This window comes from Cavia porcellus, unplaced genomic scaffold, assembly GCF_034190915.1.
Source record: "Cavia porcellus strain 051 isolate PalLab524CR breed Dunkin Hartley unplaced genomic scaffold, mCavPor4.1 scaffold_10, whole genome shotgun sequence".
Taxonomy (NCBI): Eukaryota; Metazoa; Chordata; class Mammalia; order Rodentia; family Caviidae; genus Cavia; species Cavia porcellus.
The window spans coordinates 32,397,701-32,425,196 of record NW_026947493.1 but is presented as its reverse complement, the minus strand read 5'-3'; the positions used below and the strand labels follow the sequence as shown (position 1 = coordinate 32,425,196).

The 27,496-nt window shown below is 37.8% G+C and overlaps 1 protein-coding gene across 2 annotated transcripts in view; it reads left to right on the top strand.

The window, feature by feature from the left end:
- Positions 1-26,502, top strand: part of Hacl1 (2-hydroxyacyl-CoA lyase 1) — a 33,466-nt gene extending 6,964 nt beyond the window's left edge. Inside the window, exons 4-17 of one of the 2 annotated variants that reach the window (XM_003480117.5) lie at positions 1,323-1,403; positions 2,489-2,561; positions 4,625-4,702; positions 5,525-5,619; positions 7,508-7,620; positions 9,377-9,512; positions 12,944-13,049; positions 14,743-14,826; positions 15,998-16,099; positions 18,713-18,867; positions 19,272-19,430; positions 22,664-22,771; positions 23,637-23,823; positions 26,312-26,502. In XM_003480117.5, the coding sequence (XP_003480165.1) occupies positions 1,323-1,403; positions 2,489-2,561; positions 4,625-4,702; positions 5,525-5,619; positions 7,508-7,620; positions 9,377-9,512; positions 12,944-13,049; positions 14,743-14,826; positions 15,998-16,099; positions 18,713-18,867; positions 19,272-19,430; positions 22,664-22,771; positions 23,637-23,823; positions 26,312-26,344 (1,510 nt within the window). In that variant the 3' untranslated portion in view covers positions 26,345-26,502. The remainder of the gene's footprint in view (positions 1-1,322; positions 1,404-2,488; positions 2,562-4,624; positions 4,703-5,524; positions 5,620-7,507; positions 7,621-9,376; positions 9,513-12,943; positions 13,050-14,742; positions 14,827-15,997; positions 16,100-18,712; positions 18,868-19,271; positions 19,431-22,663; positions 22,772-23,636; positions 23,824-26,311) is intronic. The other variant, XM_063257203.1, reaches the window with a different exon arrangement.
- Positions 26,503-27,496: the final 994 nt, after the last annotated feature.

The window sequence follows — 27,496 nt, the reverse complement described above, 5'->3', positions numbered from 1 at the left end:
AGGCACTTACACTCCCGAGCCAAATCCCCGGTCCTAGTCTTTCTGCTTTGATAGGAATCAACTCAATTTGATCATGAGGAAAATAAACCATCCAAAAAGCTATCTTTTCCATTTCCTTCACTTTATTTACATATGAACAATATTTTAATATTTTTGTTTAGCCTAGTAAACATTTAAATTATGGGTTCCTTGAAACTTAATTGAAAAAGTGTTAGAATAATGATTAGGGAGATATCAAAAATGTGTACCTGAAAAAGTTTTTGTTATTTGAATGAACTTCTAGAACTTGCTGTGATAGTAGCTACTAACCATATGAACTATGTGTATTGAAATTAATTAAAACTAACATTTAAACTTTAATTCATTCTAGCTGTCACATTTCAGGTGCTCAGTGAGTAGTTCCTCGCTTTAGTTGTCATGTTTCCAGCTCTCTTTCAGACTGCAGAAAGAGAATGTTTCTACTGTCTGCAGAAAGTTCTGCCTGAGTACTATGTAAAGTTTAATTTTTTGTGGTAATTTGTTTCAAAGTTTGTCTTAAATAAATATTCTTAAGAAATTATAGGGTCTGGGGATTTAGCTCAGTGGCATAAGCGCCTGCCTTGCAAGCAGGCAGTTGTGAGTTCGATCCCTGGTACCGATAAAAACGAAAAAGACAAAAACAAACAAACAAGAAATTATAAATGGTAAGGGCCAAACTGAATTATATAACACTACTTTGTTGAGTGCTTCAAGCTTTCAAAAGTCGAACAGGAGAAAGTAGTCAAGGTCAATTAAAAAAGGTTTGGGGAAGAACATTACATTTGGAATTATTTTCTTATCAAAGGCCAGTTTATCATATATTTATTTGTTAAATGAAAAAGTTTTCCATACAAAAAATACTCAGTTGTCAAAAGTTTACTTCTTTAGGTAGACAGGTTGTTTTAGGCCAAATGTAATAACAGGGACGAGGGTAGTAAAATACAGTGTGAAGAGGATTCTTCTTATTCTTATAAGAAGACTGATACAATCTTCTCTTGTTTTTTATTAAAGAATATTCTAATAATTGGGTACCAGGAATTGAACTCAGGACCTTACACTTGCCAGGCAGGCACTTTGCTGCTAAGCTAAATCCCTGGCCCTGTAATAGTTGTTTCTATCAGTTATAGTGCAGACATGTATGTCCTTCCTTTGAAGGATTGTCAGACTTCCCCCTAAAGTGATAGGAGTTTTTGATATGAACCAAAAATGCTTGGTTCAAAAATGAAATTGCTTGTGATTTTTCCTCTTGTTAAGTTGTTAAATTTGATCTGCTTTCAGTAAAATAAATTCTGTTTTACTTCTAGGCCAGGAGTATGCCTTGTTGTTTCTGGTCCAGGTCTCATCCATGCCTTGGGTGGCATGGCCAATGCAAACATAAACTGTTGGTAATCAAATTATTATTATTACTAACAACATTTTCTTAAAATGTCCCTGCATAACCTTACTGAATAGAACTGATCTTGGGTGGAAAGAACTGGGAGACAACCTTCTAATGCTTAGAAACAAAGGAGAAAGGCCAGCAGGTGGAGATTAGGGTGGGAGTGGCCATTAAAAGTTACACAATTTTAGTTATGAGGATAGGTAAGTCTAAAATAGTGTACATGAGGAAAAATGTAGCATCATGTGTTAGAAATTTGCTTAAAAAACAAATTCTAGATACATTTACCACACATACACCCAAAGTAACTATGTGAGATGGTGTGTTAATTCGCTTACCTGTAACAATAACTTCACTATCCAATTTTTATGTTATATACCATGTGTAACGTAAATATTAGGTGAAAAATAGGAACACTGCTAATTCCTTTTGAGATAAACACAACATTTTAATTCCTTCTGCATGTAAGATAAGGCTGAAAGGATTAAAAGGGATAAGGGTCTCATCAGTAAAAACATTTCATCTTTTTTGAGGGGAATGACACTGTCTTCTTTCTTGCCCTGTGTTTCCTACAGTTTTGTTTGTTTTTAATTCTTCCCTTCTAGTTTTTCTCTTACCTACTTTAAGGTGAGATATTTTTGAGGACTTTTAGGTTTGCTGTATTTTTTTTCCTTCACCTTGAGGGATAAAAAGTTTATTGCTCAGGAACATCATTTATTTTGCCACCTCCAAAGAGATTTAAGAAAGTATAAAATGTCTCATCCTAATAGCCCAAGAATAGTAAGTCGGGCATAGAAATGCATTTTGTATCCCTACACGTAGACATCTAGCATCAGCACTCAGAAGTGAGAGGCAGATAAGGGTAAACGTATGCAATACATTCTGCATCTTTAAAAATTGTGTGACGGTTCACTCACCTCAGGTTGTGTCCTGGTTGATTTTCAATCTGCAGTTCTTAAGAGAGGATGTAATATGGTCTCTTTATGTGTCTATTTGTTTCTGTCTCTCTTTCACATTTAGTAAGTTGTTTCTTTTGCATCGGAAAATTTTACATGATACTGTTTGTCATTTTTTTCTTAAAAATTATTTCAGGCCCCTGATTGTGATTGGTGGTTCATCTGAAAGAAATCAAGAAACAATGGGAGCCTTTCAGGAGTTTCCTCAGGTATCTAGTGCTTTAGAGTTGTGGGCAGGATTTTAAAATTATTGTCTGAAAAATAAAAATAAATTAGAAGTGCCTAAAGTACTTTATCGGTATTTTTTCTGAACAAGACAATCTCAGGATGGATAGTAAGAAGGGGCTGCCTAGGCCCTACTTAGAGCAAGTTTTCAAGAAATGCACCAACTTGATAGAATTTTAAACTCTGAAATAAGTACTTCTCAGAGCCAAGAAAGTGTCATTCTAATAAGAATGAGGTTAAAAGTCAGTGCATGTGTGGAATCCCAGCATGGGAGGCCGAGGCAGGAAGATCACAAGTTTGAGGCCAGCCTGGGCTGCACAGTAAATTCAAGACCAGGCTGGATTACACAGCAAGGCCATGTTTCAAAAGACAGCAGACAGAAGGTACACATCAGGCACACTGCCAAAATAGCGACATGTGAGGGTTAGGTGAGTAGGAAGATGACTTTGGGCCATGCCTTCCAGATGTGATGGAAATAAAAAGCCGAGAAGAAGAATCCTACTCTAAATGATTATCAGTAGATTCTGGGTGAGTTTATTTTTATTATAGAAGAAGGGAGAAGGAAAGTGTTTCAGAAGTAAAAGAAACTTGACAAAATGTGTCAGGGAAATATTACAGCTTTGCTGGGCATGTGGCATATGCCTATGCTTCCTAAACTGGAAGACTGAGGCAGGAGGTTTGAGAGGTGCAGACTGAATAATTTAGCAACTTAGCGGGACCCTGTCTCAAAATAAAAAATGGAAAACCAAAAGGCTGGGAATGTAGTTTGTTGTGAGGGCTCTGGGTTCAATCCCCAGTACATAAAAGATACACAAAAATAAAAAAAAATAGTTTTAAGAATAGCTCTAGAAAGTGAGAATAAATTATACAAAGTAAATATACTTGAGCATTTTGTTTTGTTTTTGGTTTTTTGAGGCAGAGTCTTGCCACATAGTGCAGGCTGGTCTTGAACTCACTGTGTAGCTGAGGCTGGTGGTAAACTTGTGATCTCCCTGACTCAGCCTCCTGAGTTCTGGAGGCTGTGATCTGGGAGCACAGGCATGCATGACCGCACCCAGTTTCTTTCAGTGTTTGCAGGACAAAGTTAAGAAAAGAGTTAAAACTATTGACAAAATCTGTTAAATCAGAAATTACTATGAGAACTTCAAAAATATAACAGATTTTCTTCATGTGTTTCATGCCCAGAGTCTTATGCAGGCTAGGCATGTACACCACGGTGAGCTGCAACCACAGCTCGAGTTTTACCTGTGATAAACTACAGTAGCAGACTCTAGTATAAGTTAATGCAGGTGCTACAGTTTTATGCTCTTGAAAGGGAACTGAAGTTTTACCTAGTTGACAGTAGATAGTAACAATAGTTATTTAAAAAATACTAACGCCACTGAAAAAGAAGTGGACCAGGTAAATTAACTAAAGGAAATTTATAATTGCTATAAAAACTGTATTAATGAAAATGAAATTACAAGGTTTTTTTTCCTGAAAAGGAAAATAACAGCAGTTTATAGGATTAAAGTAAAAATTGAAGTGAAAATCACTGAAGCTGTGGAGTTGTCAGGCTCAGTAGTATTCTTTCTTCTCAAGATTTCTTGGAGATATTTTTGCCAGTTCCTCTGTCCATTTAAACTCTCGCTAGTAGTTTGTGAGAGGCCTGTTTTCCTGTGTGGCGGGAAACAACTCCTTCCCATCTTTGTTAATCTGAGAACTGAAAATGGTACCTGTTTGATTTGCTTCCTGAATCATACTGATGTAGAAGTTTGTTTTCGCAGTAGACAGGGTCTCACTCTGTAGTTCAAGCAGTACTGACCCAACAGTTTAGCTCAAGCTGGCTTGGAATTCACGGAAGTCCTACTGCCTCAGCCTCCTGAGTGCTGGACTTACAGGCATTTGCCATCATGCCAGGCTTTCAGCTGGCTTTCAGGAGACATTCAAAATAATTTCCCCACCTTGCCTCTAAATGTATTAGAAAGTGATGACTTAGCATTTTGTCTTACTTCAGAGGAGAAAAATGACTGAGCTGAGTTTTAGATGATTTTCATTTTCTATATAGGTTGAAGCCTGTAGATTATATAGCAAGTTCTCTGCCCGACCAAGCAGCATAGAAGCTATTCCCTCTGTCATTGAAAAGGTATGGTATTTAACAAGCTGTCCTGGGGATTGAACTCAGATCCTTACAAAGGTAACCACATACTCTCTAAATGAGCTGTACATCTGACACTGTTATTGCTGTTTTTACTAGAATAAGTGACAACTAGGAATTTAACCAGACTGTTAAAATAACATTGTTATAGAGCTATTTTAATACTCAGACCTGCTACATTTAGTTATATAAACACAAAGGAAAAATAGTTATTTTTGGAAAGAAGTATGTCTTGTGCTGAAGTTTTTAAAATTATCTTTCAGTTAAAATGCAGTTATAAATTCCTGGGTACTCTTTCTCATATGCTTGTGTAAAAAAATTCATTTTGAAAGTGGAGATTAATGCATATAGGGCCATTTTTTATCTAAACAGTACAATGCAAATTAATTTTAGCTTCTAGCATCTGTATGTGAAATTATATTTGAGCTGTTTCAAAGCTGCAGTAAAATGATTGGACACATAACATCACATCTCTGGGCCGAGACATGCACTTACTCTCTCTGCCTCAGACCCCCACAATGCTGGGATTACAGGCGTGCACCACCTGCCCAGTTTAGAACAGGAATTTTAATGTTCTAAGTGAATACCTTCTTATCTCTCCCACTTAAAACAAACTTACAGCACTGTACCTTTTAAAATATATAGATTTACTGGAGGACATTTCAATGTTATTTAACACTGTTTTTTCTCCAGCTAAGGATGTCTAGAAAAATTAAAAAGTGTTCATTACATGTAATGAATCGTATCTTTAAATGGAATATGATACTAAGGATTGAGATTTTAAAAATAGTTTCTATCTGTAATAAACAGGCTGTGAGAATCAGTATCTACGGTCGTCCAGGTGCTTGTTATGTTGATGTACCTGCAGAATTTGTGACCTTCCAGGTGAATGGGAATTCTATAAAGTAAGAGATATTTTCAATCTTAATGGTGTCATCATAGTGCCTGCATTATTTTTTTCCACAGTACTAGGGGTTGAACTCAGAGCCTTTTCAATGAAGTCATGCGTAAGACAGGGCTGGCTGAGCCGTTACAGTGCACAGGTTGGGCTCAGACCTTTGCTCCACTTGCCTCAGCCCTGCAGAGTGCTAGGGTTACAGGAGTGTGTTGTCACCACTGGCGAAAAAGAACTTACCTAGCAGTTTATAAATTAATCTTCACTTGTCTTAACTTGATCATTCAGTAATTACTGAATCCTAACCAAAGGACTTAATTCTGTTAATTAAAATGGTATTGTGTAGTAACTACTTTGGACTCTATCAAATGGTTAGAACTTAGTGAATTCCTCACTTGAAATTATTCCTCCAGTAACTGCAAATACACATCCCATGAATGCAGCTGTGGGTCATTGACAGTGATAGTACAAGCAAAGATGAAGTAATTGTTGAAAAATTGCTAGGACTCAGCATAAAATATTGGTCTGGTTATGTCCTTAAAAGTGTTCTAACACGTGATTTTTCATGTTCCTTTATTTCTTAAACACTGTCTCTGTTTTTCACACGTTTTCTGTATGTGCTCACTGTTTTCTCATACTTTATTCATTTAACATTGTCATAGCATTTTTCATTGTTTTAAAATTATTTCCTAAACGTAATTTTGTGGGTTTTGTTTTCCGGGAACTGGTTCTATAATGAATACAGGGGGTGATTTCTGTTTGGGAGAGTCAGACAAAAAGGACATTTGTTCTTTTTAATACCTGAACATATATAATCCAGATGGTACTGAAGAGTGAGGTGAGTAGGTTAATTTTATAAGATCTCCTTTATGTTTTTTGCAAAGATCGAATGTCTTATCATATGTTCACTATTTGGATAATAGTGTATGTCCAAACTTTGCAAATTTATTTATTAAAATAATAAAGTACCACAGTGAGGAATTACTGTCCAGAAATACTTAACTGTAAGTTTTATTAGTTCCTTTACAATGCATATTGCGATCCTACAGTATTAAGTCACACAGAAAGCTGACATAATGACTAGTGAGTGAAGTAATGAGGTAGGCACGGGCATGCTTCGGAGACGAAATGACTGTTCAGCACAGTCTCTGCCACATGCCGTCGGGGGACCTTCGGCAAGTTCATTTCTTCTGAGTCTTTTTTCTCAGTGCTGAAATTAAGGGAGTATTAATACCTAACCTCATTGTTTTCAAGGTTAAATAAGTGGCACAGGATATTAACTGTTAGCCTTTAGTATGGTTTTTTACTGTTACAGCAAGTACACTACTACTTTAAAGAAAATGATTCACTCAAATTTCCTCTTCATGGGGTTGGGGATTTAGCTCAGCGGCATAAGCACCTGCCTTGCAAGCAGGCGGTTGTGAGTGCAATCTCTGGTACCAATTTAAAAAAAAAAATTTCCTCTTCATGAATGACACATTTGACCGACTATTAGATAGTATTAGGTGAGAGCTGTTAATTTACTGCGTGTGGTAAGTGTATGTGTGAGTGTTATATAGGAGAAGTTCTGTGCCAGGGAGTTTATAAGGATGAAATGCTTGATGTCTCTAATTGACTTAAAATGACCTAGGAGGGCCAGGAATTTAGGTCAGTGGCACAGTGCCTGTCTCACAAGCATGAGGTCCTGAGTTCGATCCCTGGTTACCCCCTGGTTACCAAAATGTGATGTAAGAGAAAAGTATGTGTGTGTAAAACACATGTAAACTGGTACTAGTTGTTGAATCTACATGATGGAGTTTATTGTGCTATTTTTTCCTACCTGCTTATATATTTGAAATTTTCACAGTAAAAATTTTTAGAGTTGATCCTTTTTAATTAACAGAGATCTTTGTTTCTAGCTACAAAGAGTGCTGCCTGCCGCCTCCTGTTAGCATGGCGGAATCCTCTGCTGTTTGTCTGGCAGTGTCTGTCATTAGGAGTGCCAAACAGCCTCTTCTTGTCATTGGGAAAGGTAGGATTGAGCACAGCTCTTAGGTCTTTATTGACTTTTGAAAGAATGTTGATACTTTTTAGAAATTGTTTTCATTATTATGTGCTCTGATGTTCGAAATTGGAGCAAGAGTATTCTTCATCCCTTTTATTTTGTTTTCGGATTATAGAATTATCCTAAGAACCAGGGATTTAGATCAGTGCAAGCATAAGATCATGAGTTCAATCCTTGGTACCGGAAAAAAAAAAAAAAAGAAAGAAAAAAGAAAGAAAGGAATTCTCAGAGGCCCAGCGTTCTTATTCTTTTAAGGAAATATCTCCTACTTTTGAGATTTAAATTTTGAAGGATGAGGCAGGAAAATCACAAGTTAAAGCCCAGCTGGGGCAACTTAGTGACTTAGCAAGACTCTGTCTGAAAGATAAAGAAGAAAGGGCTGGAAATCCGTCTCTGTGCTAAGGCTCTGGGCCTCCTCTCCAGTACCACCCTAAATTAGAAAAGTGGAAAAGTAGAAAGAAGAAATCTCTTCATATCAGGAAAATATTTTAACATTTAAGATTTTTCTATTCTTTCCTCGTGCATATTTTCTATTGTGATCATACTTTGTAGAGTTTAATATTCTACCTTAGTCATTTAATATTATTTTTTCATCATTTTAAAATTGCTTCTTACATGGAATTTTAATGTCTATTTAGGTATACATTAACACTTTACTAGCAAATATTTACTACTTTTTTTGCTTATTATAGTATCTATGACAAACATATTTGTGTCCCAACCTTTAACTGTATTTAGGATTTAAAATAGAACCCCAGAAATTGTATTAACTAAGTTAAGATATAACTTCAGATTCCTTTCTCCGGAGTTGGTGTACTAATCAGTTTATATCCTGTCAGCAGTGTATGATTGTACCCATTTTGTGTTTTAGAACTGAGGCTGTTGGGATCACCCCGGACCATACTAATCACATTATCAATTGCTTAGGAACTAACTACATGCTGTGAAGAATGGTTTTTTAAAAAATGGTCAACAACAGAAAAAATTTAGGTCAGAGCTGATTTGACTGCATGTATGGTGCATTAACTTTATGACTGTGGCAAACAACTGCTTTGAGTCTCAGGATCTCATTGGAATGCCAAGAATATTAACTGCTTCAGGAGGGTGTGTTAAATAGCAAACTGTGGAAATCACTTGGTGGATGGTAGTTTTCGTTCTTCAGCGAACATTTGATGAGGCTTACGATGAGACAGCGATTACAGAAAACGCTGGTGGAAGATATACATGGGCATCTCACAGAGCTGTAGAACCTGTACAGAGGGTTAGAAGTGTATGTTCCCTAGACTAATGAACTCCATCAGATCAGGCTTGCTGGTGATGGATAGCAAAGTATGAAGGCAGAGAGAAACTTTCTCTCTTAAGGTAAAGTTCCTAGTTAGGCCTCCCAGAAAAGACAGTGCATTCAGGGGATTGTGGGTAGTACCTCAGCAAGGACATAGTGCACTAGGTAAGAGACGACAGAGATGCAAAGTGTAAATGTGGTTTAGGGCTAGATTTTGTTCACAATAATGAGAATATTATTGAGAGCAAATTAGAATTATTGCTTTCTTAAGCACATTAAATATCAACGATAAAATGCATGGTCACAATTTGTTTTGTGTTTAAGCCCATATATAAGCAAAAGGAGAGTATGTGAGATTAAAAAGCAGTTTCACATGAACTTATTTTTAGGGCCTGGCACTGAGTTCAACTGACTTATTCAATACATTTGCATTTCTTGTAGGTGCTGCTTATGCCCATGCAGAGGGAAGTATCAGGAAATTGGTGGAGCAGTGTAAATTGCCATTTTTGCCCACTCCTATGGGCAAGGGCGTTGTCCCTGACAACCATCTAAACTGTGTAGGTGCAGCCAGATCCAGGTATGTAGCATTCAGGGTTTTAAATGTACTTGCCTGGAAGATTTTAGGCTACATTTATATTGTGATTACTGACTGCATCCAGAGAGAAAATCCAAAAGAATGGTGTAATTCTAAGCACATCTGTTTAGAGTATTTTTCTTCTTAGCAATTTAGAGATGTTACAAACTTCCTTTTGGCCTTCATGGTTTTAGATTTTAAAAACCATGGTTTAAATAAAAAACCATAAAGAGAGCAATAATTTGGGGGCTGGGGATTTAGCTCAGCGGCATAAATACCTGCCTTGCAAGCAGGCGGTTGTGAGTTTGATCCCTGGTACCGATAAAAATGAAAAAGACAAAAAAAAAAAAAAAAAAAGCAATCATTTGAATCATTGCTCTCTTATATTTAATATGTTGTTTTTTTCCTGATTACTTTTAATATTAATATTTTTCTTTATCTTTGGCTTTTAGCAGTTAATTATGATGTATTTGGATGTAGCTTTCTTTTGGTTTATTCTTTTGGGATTCTCAGAGTTTTTTGAGTCTGTAAATTTCTTTCTCTAAATTTGGAAAGGTTTTACCATTGTTTCTTCAAAAATTTTTTCTATGTCAATCTCTTTCTCCTTCTCCTGGAATTCTTAATGATAAAAATATTATATATTTTGACATTGTCCATAGGTCCCTGAATATCTGTTCATTTCTTTTTAATCCTTTTGTCTCTTACATTTTCTGTTTGTTGAGAACTTCTAGCTTTACTTTTATTTCAAGAATATTTTTCTTTCCCTTATGAAGCATAGTTATGATAGCTGCTTTAAAGTCTTCATTTTGACAGTCTTAACACTGGGAACATCTCAGATTAGCACCTATTTTTTTTTTCTTTGAGATTTAGTCAAATTTTTCTGTACTAAGTAATTGTACAGAATTTTTTCCTCCCTAGTACCTAGGGCTGCTTTACCACTGAGCTACCTAATCCCATTTATTCTTTAAGATAGGATTTTGCTAAGTTATCCAGACTGGCCTTGAAGTTGTGATCCTCCTGTCTCAGTTTCTTGAGTAGTGGGATTATAGGCATATGCCACTATTATTGCACCCGGTGTAATTTTGGATTACATCCTGAATATTTTACTATTATGTTGTAAGATTCAGTGTCATTTATTTGTTTTATAAGCATTTAGTTAGGTTTGGTTTGGTTGAGTTCAGACCACAAGTTGTCTATCATCACAGGTGGTCATTCTAGGGTCTGATCAGTTTCAGAGACATTGTTTTGCTGCTTTGGGTCTGTTTGCATAGGCCCAGACCCGTGCTGGTTCATATCTGGAATGCAGATGTCTTGTCTTTCCTTTTTAGGGCCTCTATGGCTCTCCAGCTTCACTCTTTGATTCTGGGAGCCCCTTTTCCTGGCTCTTATTGCTGTATAGTATCCTACAACTGAGGCTGCCACCGCCAGGCAAGCTGAAGAGGAAAAAGCAGATACCTCCATATGTTTTAGGCCACTGAGGCCTCTTTTTCTAGTTCTTTTTTCCTGAAAAAGGACATTTTTCCTCTAATATTAGCTGCTTGGGAGTCATTGCAATGCAGCTCTGAAGCAGGGCTACCTTCAGAGCAGGGCTAGGAGTTAGAGAAAAAGAAACAATATCTCAACTTCTTATTCTATACTATCCAACTTGAGTAGAGGCTCTTTTCCTCATCTTCTGAAGACAGGTTTTGTCTTAAGAGTTTTTGTCACATGCAGTTTTGCAGCTAGAGCTCTAATTTATCTTCATCCTAGCCAAACTTAAGAAGGTTATATTAATGACATCAGTCGGGTAATAAAGATTGCAGCACACTAAATAATTTAATCAGTAATTTAAAGGGCTTTAGAATATCAGAAAAGCTAATCAGTCATTCCATTTGCAGTTTTTATCTGTTAGTAAAATTGAGTCCCCCAGGATTGATGCAGTATATATTAGAGATACTTTTTGGTATATGTACTTGAAATCATGACTAAGTTTTTGTGAAGAATTGTATTTATCATTCAAGAAGACAAAAGTAATAAAAACAAATCCTTTATGGCAAAAGATAGGAAAAAAGGGAGTCGGTCAAAAATGCAAAACAGGGCTGGGGATTTAGCTCAGCAGGCATAAGTGCCTGCCTGGCAAGTGCGAAATCATGAGTTTGATCCCTGGTACCAAAAAAAAAATAGGAATGCAAAGATGCAAAACAGTGAAAAGTAAAAACCCAAACCATGCAGCAATTAAAAACTCTCCTGGAAAAAAGCAAAAATTCATAACTGCATGTTACAACAGTTACATCTGAAACAAAATCATGTAACTTAAAAACAAGACTGGGCAAAGATACATGAGGTAAGCAAAAAGAAAGCAAGAGTGTGTGTATCATAGTAAAAATTATTAAAAGATTAAAAATTATATTGGAAGTATTAATATATATTTTAAAAACCATTAGAAATACATTTGGGCCAGGCACAGTGGTAACTCCAGCTACTTGAAGGCTAAGGCAGAAGGATCCCAAGTCCAAGGCTAGCTTGCACAACTTAGTGATATCCTATCTCAAAAGAAATTTTTAAAATGTGGGTGTGTAGCTCAGTAGTAGAGCACCTCAGTACTCTAATTCAGTCCCTAGTACTACAAAAGAAAGGCAAGAGGGAGGGCTGGAATTAACTTGGTATAATAATTTAGAAAGCAGTTCAGTTATATGAATTAATAATATGCTAAAGAAAAAAACCTAGGAATCAGTGTGAAGAGTACATTAAGATTCAGGCAGGGGGCATGGGTGAGGCTCAGTGGTAGAGTGCTTGCCTAGCACGAACAAGGTCCTGGGTTCATGTGCAGTTACTGCAAGAAAAAAGAAAACATTCAAGCATAAAGAAGTATAAGCCAATAAAATATCTAGCAATTGAAAAACATTAAATAAATTCTGGCATATATAGTCAGCAAAATTTTAATTTTCAATATTGGTTTTAAGAATTTAAATGATAACAGAAATAGTTTATGATAGCCAAATCACATGAGGTAGTATTATACTATATAAATAAGCTCAGTAATGTAAATATATTTGAGAAAAAGACTAGGTGGAACTATGCCAAGATATTAGTTAACAAATTGATAGTCTTTGAAGTTGTTTTAACTTTTTCGTTTATACTTTTTAAAATTATCTACAGTAAACTTACATTAAATTTTTCTAATGGTTAAAAAGTAATAAATGAGTAAAGTATATATACAATTTATGATAATATTTATTCTACTTCATCTTTTAGTTTATTATTTAAATAGAATGGTTTTATAAAGTATTTTAGTTTTTAAAGATCAGATTTACCCAGAAGCCAATTCGTAACTATAAGATAAGCTCCAAATTAGATTAAATACTTGGAAAATCAATTTGAGGACAATTTGAAATAGTAAAATATTTGACTATTTTACATAACTTTTAATTTACCTCAGTTTTCTTTTTTAATAGAGCTTTGCAGCTTGCAGATGTAATTGTCTTATTTGGTGCCAGACTAAATTGGATTTTACATTTTGGACTGCCTCCAAGATATCAGCCAGATGTGAAGTTTATCCAGGTACTCAGGAGAGATTTCAAATCACAACTGCCTCGGGCTTATTGTTTTCCTTCTGAGCTGTTATCAGCGCTGTTTTCTTCTTGGCTTTTGTAAAGAACCTTTTCTCTTTCTTTACAGGAGGTTTTATAACTTGTCTAATACAATTTTAGGAACCACAAAGTACATTGACTTTTCAAGCCTGCACAATAAAATGTATCACATTATTTCAAACCAGAAAACCTTTCAGAATCAAGATTTGAAAACATAATTTGTTTCCTTTTCACAGTTCATGTATATTTAAAAGTACAGAAAAGAGGTTTAAGTTAGGAGATAGATTAAAGTGAAATAGTTCAGCATTGTTATGGGTTTTTCTTTTAATGCTACAACTTCCTTTACAATTAGGTGGAAATCTCTAAACTTGTAAGTCTCCTTTGACCTGCATCATAAAACATAGTAACTGGAAAATATTCTGACTTGTTTTGATGACTCTTGTGTCATTATGAGTCCCTTTCTATTTTCCATGCTGTGCAGGGAAGTGCATACCTACTGCAACCCTGGTACCCTATGCAGATTGGCCATTCCATTGCTGTCTACTCCCAGTCTACCACTTGTTTCCTAAGGAGTCAACTTTTAACAGCTCCTTTCCCATATGGGGCCATTGAAAACTAAAAAACATGAGTAAAACTGTGGGTTGTACCTGGAAGATGCCATCATCTCTGATTGTGCTTCTTGATTACTGACTAAAGTGTATCTCCCTTAGGGTGGATAAATTATTCCTTCTTGCAGAAGCCTTGTGCGAAGCTTCTGGGTACCTGGGGAGTTAACCATGCCATGCTCTTGGAGTGGCCCTTAAAGTAAGGTCTCTGGGCTACCTTTATCAATGTCACCTAAGAACCTTTGGAAATGCTATTCCTGAGTGAGACACCTCCACTGTGAGAATTTAACAAGTACACTTGGTGGCTCTGATGCACATTCAAATTTGAGAACCTCTGTCCTCCATAGGAATTACAAATGTAATTTAGTAGGACCTTATTATTGGTTAGATTCAGTACTATGATTTATCAGATCACATGCATTCCTGAGAGTGTAGTGATACAATAGCAAAATCCTGTAGAGTAAATTCTAAGTAAGAGACTGTCTTAGTTACTTCTTTCTTGTTATTGAGACAAAATACCTGACACTCAAAAATGAAGCAAGGGAAGGTTTATTTCTTACAGTTTTGGGAGTTTCAGTCCATACTCAGCTGGCTCCAAGCAGCAAGGTGGCATGGCAGGGTAGCCGTTCATGGCCACTGCAAGCTGCATGAGCAACAGAGCAAACGAGAGCAAAGCATGTCCCTTCCTGTCCTTATACTGTATGTTGGCTCCACCCTTGGGTGTGTGTAGCATTCACACCACCAATGCTAGTGCTAAACAATGAGCCAATCACAAATGTTAGATTCAGCTGTGTCCGTGATTGCACGAGGCTTGGAAGCTGGGGGGGGGGGTGCGGGGGGGGCATGAACAAACCATAATAGGGATGATGGTCTGATTCTCTACACTAGTCTTAGTATTCACAGTTCTATAGATTTTTACTTTTAGTAAAGAACTGCTTGACTATGAAGTGTTTTTACTATATTATATATATGCATTCATTTATTCAACTCTAATTGACTACTTAAAAAGATTTTTAATAGAAAACATGGCTTGTTTTTCAGCCTTTTCTCTTTTTTTAGATTGATATTTGTGCAGAAGAATTGGGAAATAATGTAAAGCCTGCTGTGACTTTGCTAGGAGACATAAATGCTGTTACTAAACAGGTAACAACTTGCCCTTTTAGTTTACATGGATTGATCCTTAAAAAACAGTTCTTGGAAATGTTTGTCTGGGGCTGGGGATGTAGCTCAAGCACCCTAAGTGCCTGCCTGGCAAGCACGTGGTTGTGAGTTTAATCCTTGGTACCAAAAAAAAGGTTTTTCTGGTAATATCGATTTTAAACATAGTTTATGATGGAAAACTACTCTTTATTTTTAGTATATATTTCTGATAATAATTGTAATCCTCTTGGTGTATTAGTACAGATACATATTGCATCTTGATCATTTTGGAAAACTCTTAAATGTAACTTTGAAACTTGATAAATCTTAAGTTCTTATACATAGCTCATACTTATGTAAATTAGGCTTTTTTTGGAGGGGCAGCACTGGTGATTGAACTCATGGCCTTGCACTTGCCAGGCAAGTGCTTATGCTGCTGAGCTAAATCCCTAGCCCCAAATCAAGCATTTTTGAAAGGCACTTGAAAATTTAAAATTATTTAATAAGAAAATAATGGATTTACTAGGTAGAATCCAGCTATCAAAAATTACATTACAACTTCCAGAGGCATTGAATTTATAGCAAGAAATGGTTTACACACTAGAAAGATCTGGCCAGTTTTTTTAAAGAGTTCTTTACTCTTCAAACTGTAATTTGTGAGTTATTCTTATTCTTTATACATAATTTATGTATTTGCGATGACAGATAAGAATATAGTCATATCACTTGAGTTTTGTTGTTATAACTACACAAAATTAAAAAAAAAATAAGTACAGAAAGTTAAAAGGCAATTTCCAATCATACATGAACTCACTTAGGAGCATTGAGTCTGCATTACAGACACTGTAACTAATTTGTTAGGCTTCTGTAAAGGTTCTGTGGTGGGGGTGTTGTTTTCCTTCCTTAGTGGAGGGACTTAAGCACTCCTGCCTGTACAATGTGGAGGAGTGACACTTCAGTCTGTTACAGGAACCCCAACATCTGGCAGAAACCTATTCTGATCCAAACAAAGGCTCCCCAGATTACCCACTTAACCTCTCTGCTATTACTTCCTAGAGGAAAAGCAAAGAGTATGAGTAATGTCAAGTTTACTAGGAAGAGATTTTTATAGTAATATGTTTATTTTCAAAAGAAAATAAAACGCTTATTATTATTATTATTATTATTATGTTAGCTTTTAGAACAATTTGATAAAACACCATGGCAGTATCCTCCAGAAAGCAAGTGGTGGAAAATTTTGAGAGAAAAAATGAAGAACAATGAAGCAGCATCCAAGGTACTGTAGCAACCACTGAAATTCAAGAACACTTGAGGTTCGTGATTCACTTAGTCCTGCTGTGATGCTCCGTGCTGTGCAGAACTGTGTGATTAAAAACTACAGGGCTAGTAAAAGAGCTTCAGTACAGAACTCAAAAACTTGATTAAAAAATAAGTAAGATAGGAACCTAATAAAAGTGGTAAAAAAAAGTTTAATGATGTCAAATGATTAGGAAAGATAAATACAATAAATATAATACTTTACCTTGAAAATTTTTGATTGGGTGTCGGAGGAGTTAACAGCTTGTGGGTTACTGCAGTGTGGTGAGTTTGGCTTATTGTCCTCAAGTTTGTGTCAGAGAACATCAGAGTTAATCTTTCGAACTTAAATCCTGGGACATGTTGGAGCATGGTTTTTTTGCCTTTACAGATCCTTCAGTTTCATCAAAATTGAAAATTTGACCCACTAGATGGTCTTCTCTTTCATTTTGGTGTCACTGCTGAAGAGTATTTTGTAATTCTCTCAGCTAAACTGTGGCTTTGCCTGATAAGGTTTTGGAAATTTGATGGGTTTTGAAACCATCAAACTATTCATTATTATCACTAAAACGAGTCATTTCGGCAGGGTTTGGTGAATTTTGTTTAAAGTCAGGATGGATAGATAGATTGATCTTGCTTTCTCTTTGATTGTGATACAAGTTGAGTTTTTCTTATTTTGTATATTCCTGTGTACCTTGAGTCAGCTGTGTGCAGTTTTCTGTGTTAACCTAGTGTTTGCTGATGGAATCGTACATTAGCAAAATGAAATTTATTATGCTCATTTTGTTCCCTAATATATTAATAAGCTTGAAATAAATTTGCTTTTTAAATCAAGCATAATAGGAGAATTAATTATACCTGATTATGTTTTACATTAGAACTTTAATCAGTGACTGTTTCTCCTATCAGGAGTAAGTTTGAGGAGCCATGTATGGTGACACTTGCTTATAACCCAGCTACTCGCCTTTTTTTTTTTTTTTTTTTTTTTTTTTTAATTGAGACAGGGTCTCACTGTGCAGTTTGGGCTGGCCTTAAGCTCACTTTGTAGCCCAGGCTGGTCTTGAACCTACAGTGATCCTTTTGCCTCAGCCTCTTGAGTGCTGCAATTACAGATGTGCGCCACCACACCTGGCTTGAACCCCAGCTACTTGAAAAACTAAGGAAAGAAGATCACAAGTTTGAAGCAATCCTGGGCTACTTAGACCCTGTCTCAAAATAAAAGTTTTTGAAAAGGACTAGAGTAAGCCAGTTTTGGTGGTACAGACCTAAAATCCCAGCACACTGAGAAGCAGGAGGATTTTGAGTTCAAGCTCAACCTGGGCAATCTAGTGATTTAGCCAAACTCTCAAAAGAAACAAGAAAAAGGACTGGGAATGTTGCTCAGTGGACAAGCCCTGGACCCGGTCTGCAGTGTTGCAGAAAAATAAAGGCAAGTATGGGTGAGAAGATAACTCGGTGGTGCAGAGCTTGCCTAGCTTGCTCATGGTACTATGCTCAGTTGCAGTACTGCAAAGGAAAAAAGGAGCTAGCTTCAGTTCTTTCTCTGAGGTACAAGGACTTGAACCTATGCATGCTTTTCACTGAGCTACACCCCCAATCCTTTTTATTTTTTATTTTGAGACAGGGTCTTACTAAGTTTTGCCCAGGTTGGCCTTGAATTTTTGATCCTGCTCAGCCTCTTGAGTAACTGGAAAAATAGGTGTGCACCATCTTTCTAGGCCTTGGTTTTGTTTTCTGAATAGTACCATGACTAACCTTTTCTTTTTCCTGGGAGTCGCCTTAGTTTAAGGTGGAAGGAGTTTACTCGTCTTCTTTGGTACAAGAGTGTAGGAGGGTCCTTCACCCACCTTGGAAACAAGCTCTGTAGAGCAGAGTAGCACAGGAGAGGGGGTGGTGCTGGGGCTACACGAGACTTGCACCTGCTAAGCCCAGCACATGGCTATAGAAAAGCATGTGCCTTGCCATTTCCCCTCCATTCAGGTGCTCTTCAGAGTAATGTGTGTAGCAAAACCTTCTTTACTCTTGAGTGTGCTGGGAAAGAACCGGATTTCCAAGCTGTCTTCTGTAATCCTGACATTTGAATTTTAAACTTAAGGCCATATTTCAAATGAAAAGTTCTGGATTAAAAATTCCGTATTTTCTGAGGCATTATTTTTCTAAGAGTACTCAAGATTATTTCATTTTATTTAACCCAGTGTTTCCCAGCTTCCTTTTACTATAGAACTTTCCAGTGGCTTTTTTTTTTTTTTTTTTTTTTTTGCATCGGGGATTGAACTCATGACCTTGCACTTGCCAGGCAGGCACTAATGCAACTGAGCTAAATCCCCAGCCCCCAGTCTTTAATATGCTGATGTGAGGCATGGGTCTCCAGGAAGGGAGATACCCTCAGGCTTATTTCAAAATGTCCCAAAGTGGGACATGTTTTTATTAGCATGTCCCCCAGGTTTGTCCATCATCAGTTCGTATCCCAGGGGAGCTGTTGGACAGCCACCTGGGAATCTTGTAGCGCATAGTTGTTGCCTAGCTGTTTGCAAATCAGCTTGATGGTAGCTTACTGTCATTGGTTATTTTCTGTTTCCCCCTGCTGTTGCAGGAATTAGCTTCCAAAACGTCTCTGCCTATGAATTATTACACAGTATTCTACCATGTTCAAGAACAATTGCCCAAAGACTGTTTTGTGGTAAGTGAAGGAGCAAACACCATGGACATTGGACGCACTGTGCTTCAGAATTACCTTCCTCGTCACAGGTAAGACTTCTAAGAAAAAAATTTAGAGCTCATTATGTGTTTAATTTGAAACTATAATAAAGCAGTAAGAAAATAAGAACTCTACATGTTCAGTGTATAAGGACATATTTCATAAATATTCTTAGGTGAAATTCTGTAGTTTTTATGCTTGATATGTCCTTGGTATTGTTATATAGTCAGGGTTCTAAAGATATGTGTACAGCCCACCGAATAATCATGAGTGGCTTTTTCCCCTTACGCCGCTAATCCTTAACAAGTTAGTTTTTTACAGTCTTAAAACATTTAGAGAATGTCTTTATTTTTCTACAAATCATGGTAATATGAATATGGCTGGAAGATTTATGTCAACCCTACCCTCTGTGACATGATCCAGAGAGTTTTATTTTAGCCTTGTTCCCCAACAGGCTTGATGCTGGTACTTTTGGAACAATGGGAGTCGGTTTGGGATTTGCTATTGCAGCTGCTCTGGTGGCTAAAGATAGAAGCCCCGGGCAGCGGGTCGTCTGTGTGGAAGGAGACAGTGCATTCGGGTTTTCTGGCATGGAAATGGAAACCATATGCAGGTAAAACAGAACCCTGAATCACAGCATATTGTTCACCTACATGTGAAACTCTCACCTAACAGTTACCAGGTATATACCATGTGTCAGGGGTCCTCTGAAGAGAACTGTACTGTGTCCTGAGGAGCCCAGCATTTATAACCCGTGGCTTTTCTCCTCTAAGACACTGTATTTGTAGTCTCTCTGGATGCTAGAAACCTGCAGAGCTACGCGGAGTAATTTTGAGGACAATAGGAAGAAAGTTTTGGTCTGAGAAGAGCACGTCTTCTATAGGGAGACAGACTTCTAGGACAAGTGACCTCCATCTGGTTCAACTGTGTTAGAGGCCAGAGCTTATACTTAAGTCGCTTAGGCAAGCCTGAGCACCCTTAGTGTAAACAACAAGGACAGCAATTCTTACCTTAGAAGGTGTAGTGAGGAACACACAAACCAAGGAAAAATTTGAGGTGTTACGCAGTGAAAGACGTCATTCATATTTTATTTGTAGTTACGAGGGTTTATGAGGAAGCTCATGAATTGTGGCTCCTACTGTAGAAGTATAGTGACATTTCGCTCCCAACTAAATTTAAACTATAGTAAAAGACATTGTGTTTTTGGTCAGGGCTCTTTTTAGGGCTTTTGTGAATCATGTTTTGGGGCTTTTAAAGCTATGTCAAAATTTCAGGAGGGCTGGGGATATAGCTCAACAGCACAGTGCCTTTCTGGCAAGCACAAGATCATGAATCATGAATTCAACTCCTGGTACCCACCAAAGGAAAAAAAAAATTCAAGGAGAATGTTGGAATGTGTCCATTGACAACTGAGAGATACATACCAGAAAGATGATTTATGGGTAAGCCAGCCTTCTAGAGAGTAATGATTCTCTTTTAGCATAGAGAACAAATAGCAAGATTCTGTTGTTAAATAATTAAATTAGTTTGTTAAAGCTAGTTATTAGAAGAAAAGTACTCTAAAGGGTATATTGTTTGTATAAGTGTGTAAGATAGATGGCCATATTACTTTTTATTGTATCATTGAACAGAATGGTTTGCACTATCAATGTTTGATTGTCCACTTTTTGTTTTGTTTTGGTTTTTTTGTTTGTTTTTTGGTGACAGGAATCGAACTCATGACCTCGTGTTTGCCAAGCAAACACTTATACTGCTGAGCTAAACCCCTGGCCTAATTGTCTACTTTTTAAGCTTTGATTTTGTAACTTGAACAACTATTTCCAAGATAACAATGTGTAATTTATCAACTAGTGATTTGTTAGTGTTAATGTTTTTTTGAAATTCTATTTTATTTCTACCCTTTTTTCTGTTTTGCTTTACTCTAAAAATAAAGAAAAAACCTAGTTATTAAATTAGTTTGTCTTTACTGACTGTTGTCGGAAATCATAACTAAAAAATGAAAACCACGTGCTTCTTTACTCATGAATAAAGTTTAGTGAGCCATTTTATTGTCGTTGCTTTGCTGTACTGTTTAGGACACTGCTGGCTACCCTTTCTCTCTACTGATTGTGCCAGGTGCCATGGTTTGAGCATGGACAAGTGGACTGTTCACTCAGGTGGCTCTGACAGATTCAGCACAGGCTGGTTATCTGTGAGGAGCTCAATAAATAGAAAAATACTTTCAAACAATGCTCCTCAGAACCATTTAGAAGTAGTGCTTCAGAGTGTAATAAGTAAGGAAAGTCTTTTTCTTACTATACTTGGATCTATGAAAACCAAGTAATTTGCCCAGGTTCAAAGCTAAATAATAGTAGAAGGTCCTATATCTACCATCTTCTAATAATGTATTCTTTCTACCACTCCATGATGTGTCTGTTACTGATTTTTTTAAGAGAAATCATTTGTTATTCCATCACCATGCAACACACACACATATCACAAAAATGGGGTTGTGCTGGTAATAGACTTATCTTGGATATCTGCACAGTCATTTGTCTTACTCTGGCAACATTCCTATAATCAAAATAGGGTCTTCACAATGATATTTATGTGATTTGTAAGCCAGAGTTGATCACTGAGTTGTGGTACAGAAATCTGAATCTGTCTTGATAATCTAGACCAATTCTTCCCCTCTCAAAAGTGGAATGTTTTTCTGCTGAGGTTTCTGCAGCCTTGCTGGTTTCTGCCCTTTCTTCATTCTTAGGTGTTTTACTATTTCTTTTGTCTTTCTACCACACTTTTTAATGCATATTGGTTACACAGATTAATGCGTTTCTTTTTGGTGGATTTGTACATGCATATAACTTTACCCCCCTTTATTTAACCCAGGATGTGGCACACATCCCTGAGTGCCACCCATCATGGCAGGTGGGGAAAGCAATTAGAGCAGTGAGTAAGGAGGGAACAAGTGGAGCCAGTTGGTGCCCTGGAGCCAGACCCAGCCCTTCCATAAAACCAGGCAGCTGGCATGGCTCCTTACCACAGAGGGCAGGACCACTGTGCCTCCACAGCCCGAGCTCACTCTCCATTGCTTCAACTTCTGAGAAATGTGTTTGCCTGTTTACCCCCTTCTCTGCAACTGAGTCTTATGACTGTCCCCACCCAGCCAGTGTGGTAGGGTGACACACAGCCCTGAAGTGTGGATTTTTTGTCACTTCTGATTCCCAGGTAACTCGGTGTTAAACAATAAGCACCTTGTTAAAATGGTTGCTGATTATATCACTGCCTAATATAGCGGGAGCTCCAGTGGATCTCCTCTCCACCTTTAGTCTGCCGTGCAGGATGGTCACTTCTGGAGTAAAACCACACACTACACTTACAGCTTTTGTTGGGGCTGGTGTGCTGGTCTGCTGTTTCTCTCTGCCTGCTGGTCCTCTCCAAGCCTACCTTATGTTTGCTGATGCAGGTCCCCCTGGAAGGCAAAGTCAGTGTTCTAGCCTGTTTCATTCTTTCTCTATGTTGTCATAAGTTTCTTTGTGACTTTTAGCTTTCTTACTAACTCTTGATTCCAGAAGATTTCTCTAGTCTTTCTCTTCACTAAGTTGTTTTTTGAGTGTTCCAGTTCTAAGTCCCAGAGAAACTGATTTGCTGCCAGCTTCTACCTCACCACTGAATCTGTTTTCTCTGTTACTAATTTGATATTCTTAATTAAAAAATAAATGCTTGATTTTTGGTTTTTCTTTAATATTACAAAGTTACAAAAAAAGCATACAGAAAATTTTGTCTGTTTTTCAGTTAAAATTTCAGCCCACAGAAAGAAATTGCTGTATAATGAAGAATGATTTTCTTTATGTTTTTCTCTTTTAGGTACAACTTGCCAATCATAGTCTTGGTGGTAAACAATAATGGAATTTATCAAGGTGTGGATGCAGATACTTGGAAAAAAATGGTAGAATTTCAAGATGCTGCTACAGTGTAAGTAATCCAGAACAATGTGTATTTATGTTTTAATCATATTTTTTAAAAGTTACAGTATTGAAATATGCCTGCTCAGCATGGGTGTTGCTTCTGTAGTCAGTCCTTTTGAAGGGTATAGATCCTGTCTCTGGGGGTCTTTGCACAGCTGTCCATGGTTAGGTGTTTCCTAAACAGTTTACAATCAGGGAGCCACTGGACAGGATGTCCAGACTTATTAATGACAAGGCTTTTTGCACAAGGCCCCAATCTTACTATTCCTAGTACAGTAGGAAGCAATATGGATGTTTATGTGTCTTTTATGATCCAGAGCTCCTCATTTTACCAGTTAGCTAGCTCTTGCTTATCTCACGGGAGAGCCAAACTAAGCCTGTGTGATAGTTGGCCGGGAGCTGTAAGACATGTGGATCTGTGAGCTAGCCTTGGGCGGACTAGGGCACCTGTGTGTGTGTGTAATGCCTCCCTCACTTCAGTGTTTTTTCATTGTTGTTTTGCAGTAACCTTTCCTTTTGCTTTCAGATTCATAATAGTTGGTGTATATTGGCTGTTAGACATCCATTGCTGATTAAATTTAGTTTCAGTTGAATTGAATTAAAAGTTCAATCTCAGTTTAGTCACACTTTAGGTGCTTATAAGTAACAGGTGGCCAATGGCTGTCGTACTGATATAAAACATTTGCATCATCACAGGAAAATTTTTAGACATTTTTATATCAACAAAAACAGAAACTTTAGTGTACTGGCATCTCAGCTAGAGGTAAAATTATGTCTTGGATCATATTTTTTTTTTACAAATTATTCCAGAGAATGACCTTTTACTAAAGCTTTGAAATTTAAATTTCATTGACTTAGGACTTTCTTTTCAGGGCCCCTCCAATGTGTCTCCTGCCAAACTCACATTATGAGCAGGTCATGACCGCATTTGGAGGCAAAGGATATTTTGTACAGACACCAGAAGAACTCCAAAAATCCCTGAAGCAGGCATTGGAAGACACAGCTAACCCTTCTCTGATCAATATCTTGATTGAGCCACAGAGCACACGCAAGGCCCAGGTAAGTACAGATCCTTAGCATTCCTCATCTCCCTCCGAAAGGAAAACTCTTGTGACCAGCAGTTCTTCGGAATCATTTCTGAGTTTGGCAGTTTCATTTTCTTGTTCAGTAATGTTTGCTGAGGTACTGTTACGTGTGCTGCATTAGAAGTAGAAGACCGCTGAGCCAGACTGCGCTCTGTCCTCACCTCCACGTTGCTTAGGGTTCAGTACAGAAACCTCAGTATAGTACAGTACAGTAACCTCACAACTGAGTGCTGCATAACAGTGTAAGATAACTTCTTGGGAGCAACGAGGCCCACTTATCAGCAAATATACAACAAAGGAATCTGAGTTATACTGGGGTTGCAGGGAAGGCCTCTCGGGAAGTGATGCTTAAACTGATACCTGAAGGCTAAATGGGAGCAGCTTGGCAAAGAGGAAAGAGAAGATGTGCAAAGGCTCTGTGGCGAGAGAGAGCCAGCCAAGTCTAAGGAGCTGAAAGAGGCTGGAGTGGCTGGAAAACAGTGGAGGGAGTACAGTGGCAGATGAGATTGTAATAGGTCGGGTGGTGTGGTGACAGCCGAGTGAGTCACGCTGCTTTCTGAAGCAGAGCTGTACTGGGGTCACAGTAGGGAGATGAGTGATGGAGTGCGCTGTGTGACCTCCTCCCACCTGGCTTAAGTTCCTTTTCACTCTTCACTTTGTTGTCTGGTTGCCGCCACGCATCTTCTATACATTCCTGTTCTGCGTGCTTCTGCCTCACCCCTAAGCCGCTCCAGCGCAGGAGGTCTTTTCATACTGTCTCGGTTCTCAGACATGTATGTGCTATGGGATGAACAGACACCGGGGCAATCAATACAGTATAGTGTTAACTAATTATAGAATTCTCCTGAAATTCTGTTTGTATAAAAGTAGACATCATAGACTTTGGAATTTACCCCCCAGCGGCAGGTAAAGTGGTGATGAGGGTGGTGGCAGATGGAGTAGGCTGGAAAGGCGCGGCAGGCGGCATTAGCAAGGGGTGAACAGGCAGACTCATTTAAGGTAGGGTTAGCAGTTTGGGGATGCTGCTTTATACCCATGGCCTTTGATTGCCTTTTCATTCTTTGGTCAAAGATTGACCCTGCTCATGTGACGAATGTGCTCTGCTTGTTGAAGTGACTTTTGCCAAATGACTGGTGGACAGACTTGTAAATCCCACGTCACTGTGTTAATCTACAATTGAGTGTAAACTTTCCAGCAAGTGGGATATTAGTTTTATAGCTCAGGATACCCTTTTCCTAGCATGAGGGTATCAAACTGCTAAGGAAGCTAAGCACCCTGCCAGAGCCTTGACAAATACTGTGATTAAATGTCTTGAGACCTGTGTTAGCTGCAGAAGAGCTCAATGAATTGCCCCCTCTCTGCTAATGAGTTCTCTGTTCTAATGATGTGCTTCCAATAATTTGTTTGTAGTTTCTCTATGAATTTTGTTTGAGTATTTGTGGAGAAATATAAGGACTTTCCCTCTTATTTTATAATTCTGTGAGGATTATCCTTATATTTCTTGCATTTAACTACTTCAGCATTTATCTTCATTCCAGTAGAATTCCACATACAATTCCCAGTTGGCCGATAACAAACTTTTCATTGGTTATTGGTCTGCTGCTTTTTTAAAAAATTTAATTTTAAAGGGAATAAAACAGAATAAAACAAATTGAAACATTGATAAACAGTAGGCAGTCTGCAATAGTTACTTTATTGCATATTGTTATCCTCTAAGTAGTCATTTAGACTATAGGCTTTAACTTTGCAAAGTCAATCAAATAATATGATTCATTTGGATCAGCTGGTTGCTTTTGGGGCAAGGAGGTGGGGGCGCTGTGTTCTCTCCAGCCTGTGTGCTGGTTGGCTCACAGATCGGGGCTTAGCTCCCTTGCTGGTTCTCCCTATTCCTTGCTCCAGTTGGCTCACAGATGGGGGCTTAGCTTCCTCCCTGGTTCTCTCCCACTTCTCTCTCAGCCTTTTGCATTTGATTTGTAGTGTGGTCTGGCTACTTCTTGCTTTAATATAGGTAATGCTAGTTCTCTATAGGAGCCTGTGTGTGGGTCACATGTGTAGGATGCTGTTAGTCCTAGAAAAGGCACAGATAATGCATGGTTCTTCTTACACATGCTCTTCTCAGACCTAGGAGCTCAATCTTCTGCAGGCCTGTCTTATCTCTTCTCCTATTCAGTGTACACTATCCCTGGTTCTTTCAGACTAGTGTGCATGTGTGTGTGTGCATTTGCATGTGCACAGATTACACTGGAAGAGGATTCAGAAAACCATTTTAGGCTATTTTTAGGACAAGGAAGCCAACATTCTTTCCTTTGTAGCTCCTTTTTAAGGAAAAGCACTAGACCAAAGACAAACCTCATTTTACCTTCAGCATACAGGACTTTTAAATTTTAGAATAAGCTAGACAGAGAGATTATAGGGTGAGATAGTTGTTTCTTCTGACTGAACATTGTCTTTTCTTTCTATAGGATTTTCACTGGCTCACTCGCTCTAATATGTAAATAAAGACATCAGTCCGTGGTCTTGAGGAATTTTCTCTTTCCTGCAAGGCAGAATTTTATTTTCCACAGCAAAATTACTATAATGTTAAAATTATACAAAAAAATAAAAATATTCTAAATTATGTTTTATAATAAAGGAATTTGTTAAAACAGAAAAAGTTGCCAGTATTGGTTATGATTTGGATTTTAAGTGTCTCCCAAGGCTGAAAGACTTGTGATGCTATGGAAAGGTGGTGAACCTTTACAAGGTAAGGCCTACAGGAAGGATGGAGATCCTTGTGGGTGTGCCCTGGAGGGGATGGGGACTCTGGCCCCTGCCTTTGTCTCTTGTTTCCTGGCTCCTGTGATATGAGAAGTCTTTACAGTGCATTCTCCTCCGTGATGCATGCCTCACCCCAGGCCAGAAGGCAGTAGGGCTGAGAGGCTATGGACTGGAACCTGAAACACTAAGCTAACAGGAGTTCTTCTTCCTTTAAGTTGATTTTCTCATATGTTTATCACAGTGTCCGAAAGCTGACGTGGAATTCTACCACAGAAGTAGACATTGACTGATAAAAGAAGATTTTATTAAATAATGGCATGGTAACTGTCTAGTGGCTGAGCTACACGTCAGTAGTCTCTTATGTAAATTCATTTTTAAAGCTATCTTTTGAAAACACCTTTGGAAAAAAAGCTCTAAGAATTGTCTAATAGTGAAGGGCTGGGGGCTTAGCTCAGAGGCACAAGTGCCTGCCTGGTGAGCGCGAGGCTGTGAGTTCAATCCCTGGTAACACCACCACCAACAACAACAAAAACAACTGTCTAATATAAAGATGTTCAATAAGTTGGGATAAATAGGCTTTTGAAAACTTAGTATCTTAATCTCAGAATTTAGTGGGACTTGTCTTATACTTTATTAGTTGGATTTTTATTTTCCCAGAAGGAAATTGCTGAGCCAAATATGGAAAAGTTACACCACACCCAAACTAACAATTGCAGAGCATAATTGGGTTGGCAACCTTAACTGAAACATGTTTCACAGAGACAGAGTTATCCACAAAGGCTACCACATAGTGACATTTTTATCAGTGATGGGCCACATATGTGGTACTCATCCCATAAGATATAATGGAGCTGAAAACTTTCTGTCACCTAGAGATGTAGCCATGCTAA